At 51.5% G+C, this 14,338-nt stretch overlaps 1 protein-coding gene across 6 annotated transcripts in view; it reads left to right on the top strand.

Annotated features, from left to right (window-relative positions):
• Positions 1–14,202, top strand: part of MTMR3 (myotubularin related protein 3) — a 74,591-nt gene extending 60,389 nt beyond the window's left edge. For 2 of the 6 annotated variants that reach the window (XM_084217477.1, XM_084217478.1), the window contains 8 exons: positions 376–561; positions 1,949–2,119; positions 4,301–4,446; positions 5,100–6,495; positions 8,137–8,247; positions 8,489–8,577; positions 9,753–9,779; positions 11,986–14,202. In XM_084217477.1, the coding sequence (XP_084073603.1) occupies positions 376–561; positions 1,949–2,119; positions 4,301–4,446; positions 5,100–6,495; positions 8,137–8,247; positions 8,489–8,577; positions 9,753–9,779; positions 11,986–12,157 (2,298 nt within the window). In that variant the 3' untranslated portion in view covers positions 12,158–14,202. The remainder of the gene's footprint in view (positions 1–375; positions 562–1,948; positions 2,120–4,300; positions 4,447–5,099; positions 6,496–8,136; positions 8,248–8,488; positions 8,578–9,752; positions 9,780–11,985) is intronic. The other 4 variants (XM_084217480.1, XM_084217481.1, XM_084217479.1 and 1 more) reach the window with 4 other exon arrangements.
• Positions 14,203–14,338: the final 136 nt, after the last annotated feature.

Here is a 14,338-nt window from a genome sequence, read left to right as displayed (position 1 = left end):
CATCATTTTCAAGAAAAGTTTTTATATAACTTGTCCAAATACTGGATGCCATGATCCAGAAGCTTTGGCAACATGAAGTTCCTGCTTTTCACTGCCTGGATGAGATAGGGCTCATATCAGGATCGTCCGTGCCAGTCACTGAGGACTTAACCTGCCTTATTCCCTTTCCTGTTCATGTAATTTGGGAATCCTTATCTGCCCTAATTCCATTTCAGAGCACACAGGCATTAGGGAAAGCAGTAAAGAGAAGTAATGAGCCCAGTGCTGAGGGGAAATAGGAGAGAGGACACAGCGATTCCCACAAGTCTCAGACCATCTCGGAAAACTGAACCAAAGGAAAATAGGGATTCTTCATCTCTCCTCTCCTCCCTGCAGGGTTTCCAGGTGCTAGTGGAGACTGAGTGGCTGGATTTTGGCCACAAGTTTGCAGATCGCTGTGGCCACGGGGAGAATTCGGACGACCTCAATGAGCGCTGCCCGGTGTTTCTGCAGTGGCTGGACTGTGTCCATCAGCTCCAGAGGCAGTTCCCCTGCTCCTTCGAGTTTAACGAAGCATTCCTTGTGAGTTGGGAGACTGCTGGGTAATACACTGCTGCTAAACACTGCTGGAGAGCGTGGGAGCAGGTTTTCCCACCTTTTTGTGATGTTCTGTGCCCAAGGCCAGGACAGGACTCCTGTTGGACAGGAGTTGGAGCAACCTGGGACAGTGGATAGTGTCCCTGCCCATGGCAGGGGGTGGAAGTGGATGGGCTTTAAGGCCCCTTCCCACCCAAATCATTCCATTATTTTATATACATATGAATATCTTCTATATATGCTCTCACATGATAAAGGGAACAGGAAAGCTGCCCAGATACAGGGGACAAAAGCACTTGTGTGACCCACAGGGTCTGCTCGCTCTCAAAAGGAGCCACAAGGACTTCTTTTAGGCTTTAAAGAAATAAATTATATTAATTGAATAGTCTCACCTAAGAGGTGTAAAACATCCACACAGCCTGAAAAAAAACCTTCTTACTTCCAATGCAAACTCCCCCTGCTTGGATCTTGTTTTGACTTGAATACTCCTCCTCTAAAAACAACCTGCTCCATTCATTTTTTTCAGTTTCTTCCCTGAAAATGTGTAGGATAAAGGAGTTGTGCTTACCTTCTTTGGAAGCAGACAGCATTCCTATTAGGAATTCACCCAGGATGGTCTAAGCCAGTTCTCAGATCTCTGGGGAAGTGGCAGTCATGGACTGCAGGACCAGTAGTCTGAAGAGTCGAAGTTTTTATGAAGTGTCTTATCCACTAAGAGATTTAAGGCACATTCCTGTGATTATGGCTGACTGGAATTACCACTTGCCAGCTCAGCCATGTAACTGAGCCCATGTACAGTCCCGGAGTAGCTCAGTTGTGAAATGAGCTACAACAGGTAGTAACTGGCTTCACAGCACACTGCTAATCTCCACGGGCTGAGAGAGAACATACCCGTGGTGTGCTGGCCTTTGTAGAGTGAACCCCTAATTTATTACAGTATTGAACCACTTGTCTTCATTTAAACATCTGAATAGTCCCAAGGAAGTCATTGATATGCCTGAAGTTAAGCTGGCATTTGTTAGGCTGGGCCCAGCATGGAGTGATTAATGATCAGCATTTCAGTGCTGCATGAATGTTTTGTAGCAGAGGAATCATGATTTTGCTTTGCCTGGCCTGCAGGGCAATAAGTTTGTATCAACATGACTTGATTAGGAACAAATATTTTGTCTTTCTATGTTATGTTTTCTCCTGAATTTGTTCAGTTATGATTTTAGAAGATTCCGCTCCCGTTGCATTCCTGTGCGATTGGTTTGTAGGGAAGTATGTGAGAAATGCCGGGGGTTTCTGTGGTGGGGGTTTGCTCCGGGAAGGGAAGGGAGCTGAGGCCGAGCCCTTGTGCCAGCTGACTCTGTGTGTGTGTGGCTCTGTGCAGGTGAAGTTGGTGCAGCACACCTACTCCTGCCTCTTTGGAACATTCCTGTGCAACAATGCGAAAGAGAGAGGAGAGAAACACACTCAGGAACGGACCTGCTCCGTCTGGTCTTTGCTGCGGGCAGCAAACAAAGCCTTCAAAAACCTGCTCTACTCCTCCCAGTCGGAATCTGTATGTACCCCAGTCCCCTCCTGGGGGAGAGCCCTGGGGGCTGCCCCAAACTGCATCCTGCAAATGGGAGTCCCCTGAGAAACAGCCCAGCGGTGGGACCTGGTGGCCTGGGGTTCCACCACAGCTGAGGTGGTGGCTGCCCCATCCCTGGAGGTGTCCTTGGCCAGGTTGGGTGGGGCTGGGAGCAACCTGGGGTAGTGGAAGGTGTCCCTGCCCGTGGCAGGGGTGGCACTGGGTGAGCTATAAGGTCCCTTCCAGCCCAAACTCTTATGTGGTTCTCTGAGCTGTCACCACGGACAGAGAGGTGATTCCTGACCAGCTCAGCTCCCACTGACATCCACCATGTTTGAAGTCTTGGGTTAATTTTGCTGATATTTGGGGAATGTCAAATGCCACCTCAGAAATTTCTCTGTGCTGGAAAGGTGCTTTCTGTGACTAAATGTTTTATTGTTTGTAATGGAAAACATTTCAGTGTTTGATAAATAGACCTCTCTGGAGAACTGAGCTGTGTCAGAGGAGTGACACAAAATTGCCTGGAAACCTAGACACTGTGTCTAAATTCATTTTAAGTCTGAACAGAAAAAGTGGCTCAGATTATTTAGTGTATCTTTGTTTCTCTTGATACCTTCAGGTTTTTAGTTTGGCTCCTCGGTGTAGCAGCTCACTGAAGGTTCTGGGAAGGGGCTCAGTTGTTTTTTTGGTACAAGGTCACGTGAGGGATTCAGGGGTGCAGAGCATGGGCAAGAGAGCAAACCCCAAATGACATCATGGTTAGGACTGCAAGGACTTTTAATTATTTAAACACTTTTAAATATTTAAACACTTTTTATTTCTTGAAGTATCAGATGTCATAAACTGAACTGTAAGGACTGTGCAGTGGCTTTGTATATGACGGATGTGGCTTTCAGTTGTTTCTTAGAGCAAAACTAAACCCTGGCTAAGCAGGAAGGAGTTTTATGCCCACAGTGGCTGTAAAAAGATGAGTTTTCTACCCCCCTCTTTGGCTGAGTGTGCCCTGGCTCTGGGCTGCCACTGCAATGAGCCCTTGGAGCCTTCCCACCTGACCCTCCTGGGGAGAGTTTGTGAGGCAGGGCAGACATAGCCTGGGGGGATATTAAAGCTGTGGATGCCTATAGATTTCCATGAAAATACCAGGAGGAGCATAGAGAGGGCTCTCACAGTGACTGTGTGGACTGGTCTGTCCTTGGGCTGCCCTTTTGTGCTCTATCCCACTTGGCCCCTGTTCTCAGGAAATACTCACAAGGACACTCCTTCTGCACGTGGGAATTTGGGTAATTTCCTGGTTTGGGTTAATTTTCTTGTGGTTTTGCTTCAGGCTGTAAAAGGTGCCTATGGTGCAATTGCATCTCTTACAGAGCCAGAGTTGTTTAAGAGCAGCAGCTGCCCCACAGCCCTTCCCCTGCTCAGTTCCAGGGAAGCAGAGTGTTCAGAGAATCACAGAATATTCTCATTTAGGAGGGGACCCACCAGGATCATCCAGTCCAACTCCTGGCTCTGCACAGGGCATCCCAAAATCCCACCCTGTCCCTGAGAGCATTGTCCAAATGCTCCTGGAGCTCTGGCAGCCTTGGGGCTGTGCCCATTCCCTGGGGAGTCTGGGCAGTGCCTGTCTGGTGGAGCCAGCTGTTCCTCTGCCATTGCCTGCTTTTCCATGGGAAGGTTGCTTGGAAAAGAGTGGAATTGCTAAAATGAGCCCAGGTGTTTTTAAAGTGAAGTAGAAAGCATATTCCACAACCAAGGAATCCCTTTTAAAAGCAAGCTGCCTCTTCAAAGAAATTCTGCAAGTACTGAATATGTACCCATGAGTGCCTCCTCTGGAGCCAGGCTGGGCTCTGGTGGATTGGGGTCCTAGAGTGAGTTCAGCTCCCCCTGGCATGGTGCAACACAACACACAAGGGAACCCCAGCACTCATAATGAGCCACTGAATTCCATGAGTTGTGAAGGTGTAGGTTCACAGAGAGCTCATTGCAAGAGTTCATTCAGGAGGAGCTGAAGGCTGGAATTTTTCTGCCTCTGACAGAAAAAGTCATTCTAGCCCCAAGTGTGACTGATGAAAAGCTGTGACCCAGCTGAGACCTGCCCAGTGAACTTCCCCCCTCAGAGCTGAACTTCTCCTGCTGGGAGGCACAGCTGACCCTTCCCTTGTGCTCCCCTGGCAGGTTCTGTATCCCGTGTGCCATGTGCGGAACTTGATGCTCTGGAGCGCTGTTTACCTGCCCTGCTCCTCCCCCTCCACGCCTGCCGACGACACCTGTGCCCCCTACCCTGTGCCAGGCTCTAGCCCCGAAGAGCAGCCTCTGGGCAGGTGAGCCTAGAGCCCAGAAATCCCATCCTGTAAAGTAAGATCAACAGAGAATACTGGGGATATGAAAGGAGAATGTTTGGGTGGGAGGGCAGGATTTCTCCTGGGTGCATTGGTGGAACTGTGGGACTGAGCTGCCCAAGCACTGCCTGTCTGTGGGGTGGGTTTGGAAGCTGTCATATTTCAGGGCTGACAGCGTGGCAGAGAGAAGCTGGGCAAATAGAGTTCAACTCTGGGTGTCACATAGCCACAGAGAATTCCTTCTATCCTTGTGGGATATAAGCTTTCACTGGTTATCTTGAATTTGAGTTCTTTTTCAATGTTGCATAACCATTTCTTTGCTTGTTGTACAGTGACTCTGAGCACATGTTAATTAGGAGGTGTGACCAGGCTGTAAACATTGGGGCTTGCTAGTAAAGGGATTAATCTGGGAATGTTTGAAGTCTGGTTTAACATATTTTCCTCACGGCAAACAAAGTACTGAAGCAGCTCTGCACTGCAGATAGTTGGATTGTGCTCCTGGATAATACTTCCCACAAGTCCATTAGCTGGCAGATTGCTACTGTCCTACCTGGGGGGCTGGTTTTGAACCACAATAGCTCAATGCTACAAAAACATCCTCTGACTTGGGGGTGGGATTGTTTGTCCCTTTGCAGGCTACCAAAGACAAGATCCTTTGACAATCTGACGACTGCCTGTGACAGCAGCGTGCCTACAACCAACCGCCGGAGCAGCGACCCCAGCCTCAACGAGAAGTGGCAGGAGCACCGCCGCTCCCTGGAGCTCAGCAGCCTGGGCCCCCCTGGGGACGACCCCTTCGAGGGGGACGGGCTGGGCAGGCAGGGCAGGGCCCCCGTGGGGGCAGAGCTCTCTGTGGCAGCCGGGGTGGCAGAGGGACAAATGGAGAACATTCTGCAGGAGGCCACTAAAGATGATGTTGGGCTGGAGGAGCACTTGAGGGGTGGCCTGGAGGCAGCAGGGAAAGGGGACGAGGTTGGCCTGGATAAGGAGAAGAGAGCTGACAATCTGTGCGGGGAAAAGGCCGAGGCGGATACAGGTACCATAACGAACAATCCCACAGCCAACCCACACCCAGCCTCACATGGTGCTGCAGAGCTCAAAGGACAGCAGGACGAGCACAGCGACCCCAGCTGCGCTCTCCAGAAGGCACCTCAGGGGAGAGGACTGCAGGCTGTTCCTTCTGAGGGCTCCGGAAGCAGAGATACTCCAAACAACACGGAGGAGGAAGGTCTTGGGAAAGGTGAAGGAGAAGCAGAGAGCCTCTGCAGCACGGCCCAGGCCAGCCTTGCCTTCCCTCTGACTGCCCTGCTGGAGGAAAGGACATCCAACATCGAAAGCTCCACGGAAACCTTAACAGAGACCGAAGCAAAGCCTGAGCTCACGCCCAGGGCTCCGTGCCACAGACGTCACCCCTTCGACAACAGCGCTGACGAGCTGTCCCGAACTCTGGAGAACAGGCCGGAGGGGGAGTGCATGATAGAGCTCCAAAAACTGGGATCAAGAGTGCATAGGACTTCTGGTAGCAGCACCACACACCTCCCGATGCCTTCCCCTTGTGCCTTGCCTCTAGCAGACCGCAAAGATGAGCTGGTGTATAATGGGGAGCTGGAGCTGGAGAACAAACTGGTGGAGAAACCCACGGGATTCACGGCCCCGAAATTCCCCGCCACCAACGGACACTGCGTCAACGGCGAGGACGGGCGGATCAAGGCCTCGCTGAGCCGGCAGGTGTCCACGGCCAGCTGCAGCTCTGCTCAGCTCCACCTGAGGAACTTGCACCAGAAGTGGATGTTCAGCCAGCTCGGGAAGCAGCCGGCCAGCAGCCCGGACCAGCCGGCCCGCAGCCACCTGGACGATGACGGGATGCCCGTCTACAGCGATGTCATCCAGCAGCGCCTGCGCCAGATCGAGACGGGCCATCAGCAGGAGGTGGAGACCCTCAAGAAGCAGGTGCAGGAGCTGAAGAGCCGCCTGGAGAGCCAGCTCCTCAACAGCTCCCTGCGGCTCAACGGCGACTACGGCGACGAAGTGGTGAGTGAGCGGCTCTGGGCCGAGCGTGGAGCTCACCCAACCCTCAGCTCCTGGCTCACGGCTCAGGGCCTGACTTTTGGGCTCTTACCGACCTCTCCAGGTCATCCTGAAGAGGGCACGCACTGCCCGAGTACCTGACAGTGGCAGATGCTGGTGACTGATACTGTCACCAAACTTCAGATTGAGCAGAAAGGTTTATTTTGAGATGGGTGTTGCACAGCAGGTCGCACACCCCTGGCCATTCCTAAACACCTTCCCTGGCCTCAGTAAAACCAACCAAACCCATGGTTTACCAAATCTCAATAAAACCAAACAAACCCCTGGTTTACTGCTGTCTTCACATAGGGCAAAGTTATTTTCCTGTGCCATTTTTGGAACAGGAGCATAGGCTGATCCCTTGGTTCTCCGCAGGTCCCAGCTGCACTGGCAAGCTCTGTGAGCTCAAACCCATCAGGGTCACACCATTGCTTTCAGGTGCTCCAGGCTCAATGACTGGAATAAATTTCTAGAATTCTAAATTAACTGGAATAAATTACCTGAGCTTCTGTGGCAGCTGTATTTCAACAAGGGTTTTTCTCTCAATGAATTAAGAATTTTAAGGGAGCTATTAGACCATTTGTGCTTTTATTTGGAAGTGTTTAAAGTTGTAAAAGTAGAGACTTCTGTAGAGAATTGTGCTTTCCTGTGGGTTTGAGCACTTGCCTGTAATTCCTGAGGCTGTCGCAACACCCATCAGAAATTTCCTTTTCCTACATGGTTTATATGCCTGCAAAATTGAAAAAAATATTTGTAAGAGGTTCCCAGCTTCTGTTTGTTGAATTCACTGTTTAGAAGTGGCAGAGGTGCTGGATAGTCCCAGGTACGTTTGTTGTGAAAAATCCTTGGAGCCTTCTTGGCTCTTCCCATTGGAGATGCAGCACAAGGTGCTCATTGGGCTCAGTGTCACTGCTCAAAGCTTGAATTCCTTGGAGAAATTGGGTGCTTTGCCTTAATGGATTCTGCTCCCATTTTATAAGGGCCTTCAGAAGCTGCAGTGTAGGGCTGGCAGTGCCTCCAGAAAATTCCCCATTTTTAAGGACCTGATCTCTACCTTCTGTTTGTGCCTCAGCTTGGGAGTTGCAGGTTTTCCTCTGGAACTCCAGGATTGCCCATTCCTCAGGCATCAAAATATATTAACTCAGGGTTTCTTCCTATTATGATATATTTTAAGGGCTGGCTGAGTTTTAAGTGAGTTAAAATCCACCTCTACCTGGATGGACTATATTAAGGAAGCATTATTCCCAAAACCTATACATAGAATGTACATGGCTCAAATTCTGAGTTTCCCATATGCAATTTGGCTTGTATTTTCCAGAATCTTTGCCAGCAAAAGGATATCTGTATTACTAATTATAGTTTTAAAAGTGAAACACCCTTGGAAAGCAATCAGGACCCTGGAATTGGAGCCACAGGGAGCAGGTTTTGGTTAATTACCCAAAGCCTTCCCAGAACTCTCTAGCAGAAACTGGATTCTAAATCCACTCTGCCTCACATCATCCCATCACCAGAGGGTCCAGACCTGCCCTGTTGGGGTTCCTGGGTTTGATTTGTGTGGAACAGGGATCTGGGGGGTTCCGTTCAGCTGTGTTTGTTTGCCAACAGACGTCTATTCCCGACTCGGAAAGCAATCTGGATCAGAACTGCTTGTCTCGCTGCAGCACAGAGATTTTCTCTGAAGCCAGCTGGGAACAGGTGGATAAACAGGATACAGAGGTACAGACTAAATCCCTGTAAATTGCTCACTCTGGGATAATCCTAATTCAAATTATCCTCTAGCCTTTGGTCGTGTGCCACTTCTTGGGAACTCTTTTCCTTGCGTTCCGCTGGTCTCACGCCTGACATACCAGTACCTGTGCCTATGAGCCCTCTGCTGCACAACCTCTGGGACTGGGAGGGGGCTCAGCTCAGGAGCGTTGCCCCTGCCCTGTCCCTGACGCCGTGGCCGTCCCTACAGGTGACGCGGTGGCTCCCGGACCACCTGGCCGCGCACTGCTACGGCTGCGACAGCACCTTCTGGCTCGCCAGTCGGAAACACCACTGCAGGTAACTGGCACAGGGACTGGGCCTGCTCTGCCCCCTGGCTCCAGCAGTGACACAGCCACTGCCCAGGGCTGCCTGCTGGGCAGGGATGGCTGCTGAGGGAACAGGGCAGCTCCTGCTGCTCAGTTCAGTCCATGCAGGGAGATATTTAACAGCCACGTTTGGTGTCTGCTCCACTCCAGCCAAAACAGATCCCACCTTTCTTTCCTCAGACTGGATTTGGAGGCAGTTTAGATTTATACAAAGTAGAGCTTTGTCCTCTTAGCATTCAGAAATTCAATATATGAGTTACATGAAATACAGGAATAGCATCTTCTTCCCATTGCTGGTTGGTAACCTGCTGCTTTCCTTCTCTAACCTTTCTCCCCTTTTATTAACTTGCTCCTACAGAATCTGAATGGAACACCTGTGTGAGGTCAAGGTTTTCTGGATTATTCTTTGCTAGACCTGTTGCCACAGAGGCTGCAGCATCTCAGGCAGCAGCAGGGGCTTGATGAAGAGCCAGAGGCAGAGACCACATGGCTCAATGTGCTGGAGTTAAAGCCAGAGAGTCTCCAGTTTCCAGTTCTGTTTCAAATAAATTCCTATTCCCCGTTTCTGAACATGCAAAAACTATTACAGGAACCATCATTTAAATAAATCTCAGTTACCACATTTTGAAGCTCTCCTGCTTTTTGAAGTTGCAAAGAGTTATGAATATAGTTTTGAGTTTGTGTCTGGTTTATATTTTGCTCCATTTAGTCTTGTAAAGTTAACCAAACCCAAGGAAGAAGGAGAAGAATCTGATTTTATTTTTTTTTACCATGCCCACTGTGTTTGTGCAAATTTGTATCCCCAGGGCTCAGTTCCCTAAACCTGAGCTTGGGACTGCTCCCAGAGCCTGGATACACACAGGGCACCCACAGCCCCACAAGGAGTTAAAATGGAGTTTCAGGTCTGGCTCAAATCTCCTTGTAGGGTCTTTGCTCCTTCAGCTTCCACATGTGCAGTGGCCCAGCTGTTGGTGAGACCAGCACCATGAGTATCTCTGTAGTAAACATTTACACCCCTCCCTGGGAGTGGAAATGAATTAAACCCCGCAGTGTAAGGCCTTGAGCAGAGTAAAACCTTCCAGCTTCCTAGGTTGCCAATGTTTGCTCCCTCTGCCTGTAGCCCTGAGCTCTCTCTCCTCCCTGCAGGGACACTGACCGAGTTGATCAGCTCTGGTGAGCATTTCCAGCAGCCTCTGTCCGTTGTCCGTCAGCCTTTCCTGGGTGACTTCTCCCAACTAACTCAGCTCTTCTCCCTCTTTGTTTCTCACTTGCCTGGAAATCACCAGAACTAAGCTGGGGGTGGCCAGCACGAGCTGCTGGGGCTTGGATCTGTGTGAACAGCCCTCTCTCCTCACAGAAAGGCTTGTAGGACTTGGCTTTTGGGAGCTTAACTGGGATGTGGCTCAGACTAACATTCACTGTCAATCCATGTGTGTACTGCTCACTGACAAGAGACTGTCCTGCAAGTTTCATGCATTTATTTTTGATAAGTTCTCTTTTTTCCCCATATTTTTGGGAGAGGGCCACGTGTTACTACACAATTTCAGTATTGCTGTGCAGGATGTTGGCAAAAACCTGCCAATTGTTTTAGAAGGACTGAAATTCCCATGGCTGGAACAGGTGCCACAGAGCTGGTGGAGGGTCAGGATAACCAAAACCCAATGAATATCTGAGATTTGGGGTGAGGAGAGGAGTGGGGACCATGGCTTTCAGCCCCCTTTCCTCAAACAAGCAACATCCCTTTTCCAGCCTGTTTTTTAATGTCTCTTTTTAATCCCTGAAGCAAAGCAGGGACCACCGGGATAGAAGGATGAGCTGTCCAGAGCTTTCCAAAGCAGTGTCAGAGCACCATTGTCTAGGATAAAACAACAAAAGCCCCAGCATATGTTAGGAATGGTGAGCTCCAACAAAGAGATCCTTGTTTTAATCCCTCTGGTTCGTTTTCCCCTCATCCATCAGCAAGCTACTCTGGGATAATCATTCCTTGAGCAGGGAGATGGGGCTGTGGGAGCTGTGTGGCACCTCCCAGGGCTGTTCCCACTCCTGTAGGTGTTTCTGACTGGGATTTCCAGCAGGGCCCTCCAGTCTCCAGAACCTCTGCAGAGGCTGGTCCCTGTCAACCTTCCCATGCCGGGGTTCCAGCTCTGAGGCCCGGAGCGCTGTGTGGAACTGAGGAAATGGGCCCACTGAAGTGGGAAATGGGATTTCTCTGCTGTTTCTCTCCCCATCAGTGACCAGCAGCTGGAAATCTCCTTTCTTGGCAAGGAAGGATTAATCAGAGCTGCTGGGTGTCAACAGAATTCCCTGGCAGTCTCTTGACAGCAGCAAATCTCCAGTGCAGAACAGCAACAGCACCAAATCCTGATGCCAAAGAGTTAATGGAGAGGGCAAAACGCAGGTCCCTGGAGTGCTGCTCCCAGCTCCTTGTAGGAATTGAGGAGGACAGGGCACACAGGGCTCCCAGGTTTTGAGGGGGATGTAGATGGTAATTAATGACTCTGAGCAGTAGCGAGGTGCATGTGCCGGTGCGGCTCCGCCAGTGCCGGGAATGCTGCGTGTGCCCACGTGTGCATGGGACACCTGCCTGCCCACCCTGGGCTTTGCATGTTCTTCCTTGGCTCAGTTTCCTGGATGCAGGAGTGTGGGACTTCTGGAGTGGCTGTGGGGGCGGTGGGAGGATGGCAGCGACGGAGAGCTTTGACATTTCCACGTTTAAACCTTTCCAGCTCTGAGCAGAGTCCGCCCTGCTCCCAGCACTGCCACGTGCCTCCTGTGAGCCAGGGCTGGATCAGCTGCATGAGCAGGGCCGGAGCCCCCCATTCCCAGTCTTCACCACATTCCCCATGGCCTGCCTTAGAAGGGCCCGTGCTGGCTCTGCTTCAGCCCCTCAGCCCAGTGCCCCAGCATGGCACTGGCATTATGCTGGAGCTCCTTTGCAGCACATCCAGCCTGGAAGTGTCCAAGGCCAGGCTGGACAGGGCTTGGAGCAGCCTGGGACAGTGGAATGTGTCCCTGCCCATGGCAGGGGTGGCACTGGGTGAGCTTTAAGACCCCTAGCAACCCAGCTAAATCATTCCATGGTGAATGGCAGAGAGCTCTCTGTGTGACAAGAGGGCACAGCCTGTCCAGCCTGGCTCATGTCAGTGCTGAACGGAGGCATTTAATGACCTGCAATTCCATGCTGGTCCTGGCTCCATGTACCTTCCTGTGCCCATTCCCTGGATCTCAGACGCTGGAGCTGTCCCTGCCCATGCCCTGGCCTGCAGGGAGGTATCTCCCCCATCCCAGCACTGGGTATATCTCATTTTACACCTCAGGTAACTTTGTCAAACTCCTTCTGATCTTTTCTTTTCCATTTCTCCTCTGTTCCTGATGCAAGGAATTGTGGCAACGTGTTCTGCTCCAGCTGCTGTAACCAGAAGGTGCCCGTTCCCAGCCAGCAGCTCTTTGAGCCCAGCAGAGTCTGCAAATCCTGCTACAGCAGCCTCCACGCCGGCAGCTCCAGCCTGGACCTCGAACTGGACAAGCCCATCACTGCCACGTCCAACTGAATTCCTGGCCTGGGAGCGGCGGGGGAGCAGCCGAGCCGAGCCTTCCCCACGGCCATGCGGATCCCGGGCCCGAGGCCGGGAGGCTGCGCCTGGAGCTGGGGCCGTGGGCGCTGCTCGGTGGGACAGACCTCGAGGATGGGATCCTGTGGGATTCTCCTTGTCCAGCTCTTCCCCCTTTCCTGCCTGTCCTGTCTGTGTGTCCGTGTCCCCGCGCGTGCGTGTGTGTATATATAATAATATATCTGTTTGTTTGCGGGAGGGTCCTGGAGGTGGGGAGGGAGCTGGTGAGAGCCAGGATCCCTGGGGGTATTTATCTGTCCCACTGCGGAACTGCTGCACACCGAGGATTTGGGGGAGCAGGGAGCAGAGGGAGCCGGGCTGGCCGGAGTGCAGAGCCTGAATAGCTGCAGCCTCCAGTGCTTTCAATCACTCCTGTTATTCCAAACCTGAAACTGCTGTTTGGGAACCTGTTGCTGCTAGAAGAGGTGGGAATCTCCTTCCCCAGAGACCTTCTCCCTCTCTGTTCTCACAGTGGCTGCCCGAGGGAGTCTCAGTCAGGTTCCTGCACTGGTGGCTCTGTACCTGCACACACAATCCGTGAGGTCTGAGCCCTCGCAGCGGGAACACCTGGAATGCTGGCTCAGGAATGCACGTGCTCTTGGTGAGAGCCGAGCCAGGCGTCACACCAGGCCTTGCCAGACGTCTGACCATGCAGTTCCTGCTTCAATCCAACTAGGACAGGAGCAGACCTCTGCCTTGTCCTTGCCCCATCCGTGTGAGTCCCTCTGGGAGCGGAGCATTGCCATGGTCAGGTCCTGGCTGGTCACTCGCACTTTACTGGACGATCCAAACTGACGGAAGGCGGCCGGGACCCGCCGGAGTCGCGGGGTTCGGCCTGTGAGGATTGCGCTGGTGCTGGGCACCCTCCTGGGATGCTCCTCCTTTCCCAGGCTGTGTTCAGTGTACTCCAGATAGGAAAAAGCTGCCTGAGGATCTTAAAACAATCCAAAATACATTATGGATTCCCCTTCCTCCTTCTGTCCCAATCAGACTCACCTCACTGAAGGGGGAAACTCCCAAATATCCGTTTGTAACCAACTGGTAGGTGCTCATCCCTTTCCTTTCCCATAGATCCTGCTTAGTGCAATCCAGCAAGGAGGAAGAGTAGATCCTGCTCACAGTGCATTCCCTAGGCAAAATCCCAAATTCTCTATGGTATTCCCAAGAATCCTGCTGGAGTATTTGAGAGTTCTAGATACAACAGCTCAAAATCCAAGAAACCTTGGGAAAGGAGCATTTCCCTTCCCTGGAATGTCACAATCACATCATCCAAAGGGAGGGTCACATGGAGAAACCATCTGGCAGAGCTCATTGGGTCTCGGGGGAGACACTGAGGTGTTTGGACTGTGCCCTTCCCACCCTGCCATGATCCGTGCGCTGGCGTGAATGCCCAGGAAGGAGGAGGCTGCGTCCTTGCAGGAAAGGGGTCTGGGAATGGACGGAGCATCTTGGGATCTCCCTGGCACAGGTCTAGAGAAAGAGACGCTGAAAGTGAAGGGAAGGATGGGTTTCCAGCCAAGGCAGGTTTAGGATCTGTTCCTAAGCCAGCAGTTGGGGGGCTGGAAGAGAGGCACAGGCACAGCTGTTCGTGCAGAGCGGGACGAGGGTGGCGAGGGGCAGGCGGCAGGGCTGGGGTGGGGGGACGCCCCAGCCCCGTGTGGCTTTGGGGTGCAGAATCAGCCGGAGCCTCCGCGCGTGCCAAGAGGGTCCGCTCCGGGCTGGGGCTGGGATGTACAGTGTGAATAAAAGCTTGCAGCTCTAGGCTTTTTTGGATCGATAAAGCACTTTTTTTATTAATATTATTTTTTCTTTGTATGTAAAGGAGGAAGCCGTCTCTCCGTAGCTGTGTACAGAAATAACCCTTCTCTCCGCAAGAGAGTAAAGTGCTCCTATATTTTTCATTTTTGTCAAAAGCGAGAAGTAAATACTTTAGAATTGTTAAATATATAAATAAAAGTGAATAAAGTTTAGACTTTTGCATGGGAGCATTTGCTAACACACTTTCTAATTTTTTATTTTTCTTCCCTGTCCCTTGGAGGGATGTATTGGAGGCTCAGCAGGAGCACCAAGGCCTTGAAAAAGGAGGCTGCAGCTGCTGCCCTTGGCTTTCTGTTCTATGCT

Source organism: Fringilla coelebs (genome assembly GCF_963513975.1).
Source record: "Fringilla coelebs genome assembly, chromosome: 17".
Taxonomy (NCBI): domain Eukaryota; kingdom Metazoa; phylum Chordata; class Aves; order Passeriformes; family Fringillidae; genus Fringilla; species Fringilla coelebs.
This window is presented reverse-complemented; position numbering and strand designations above follow the sequence as displayed.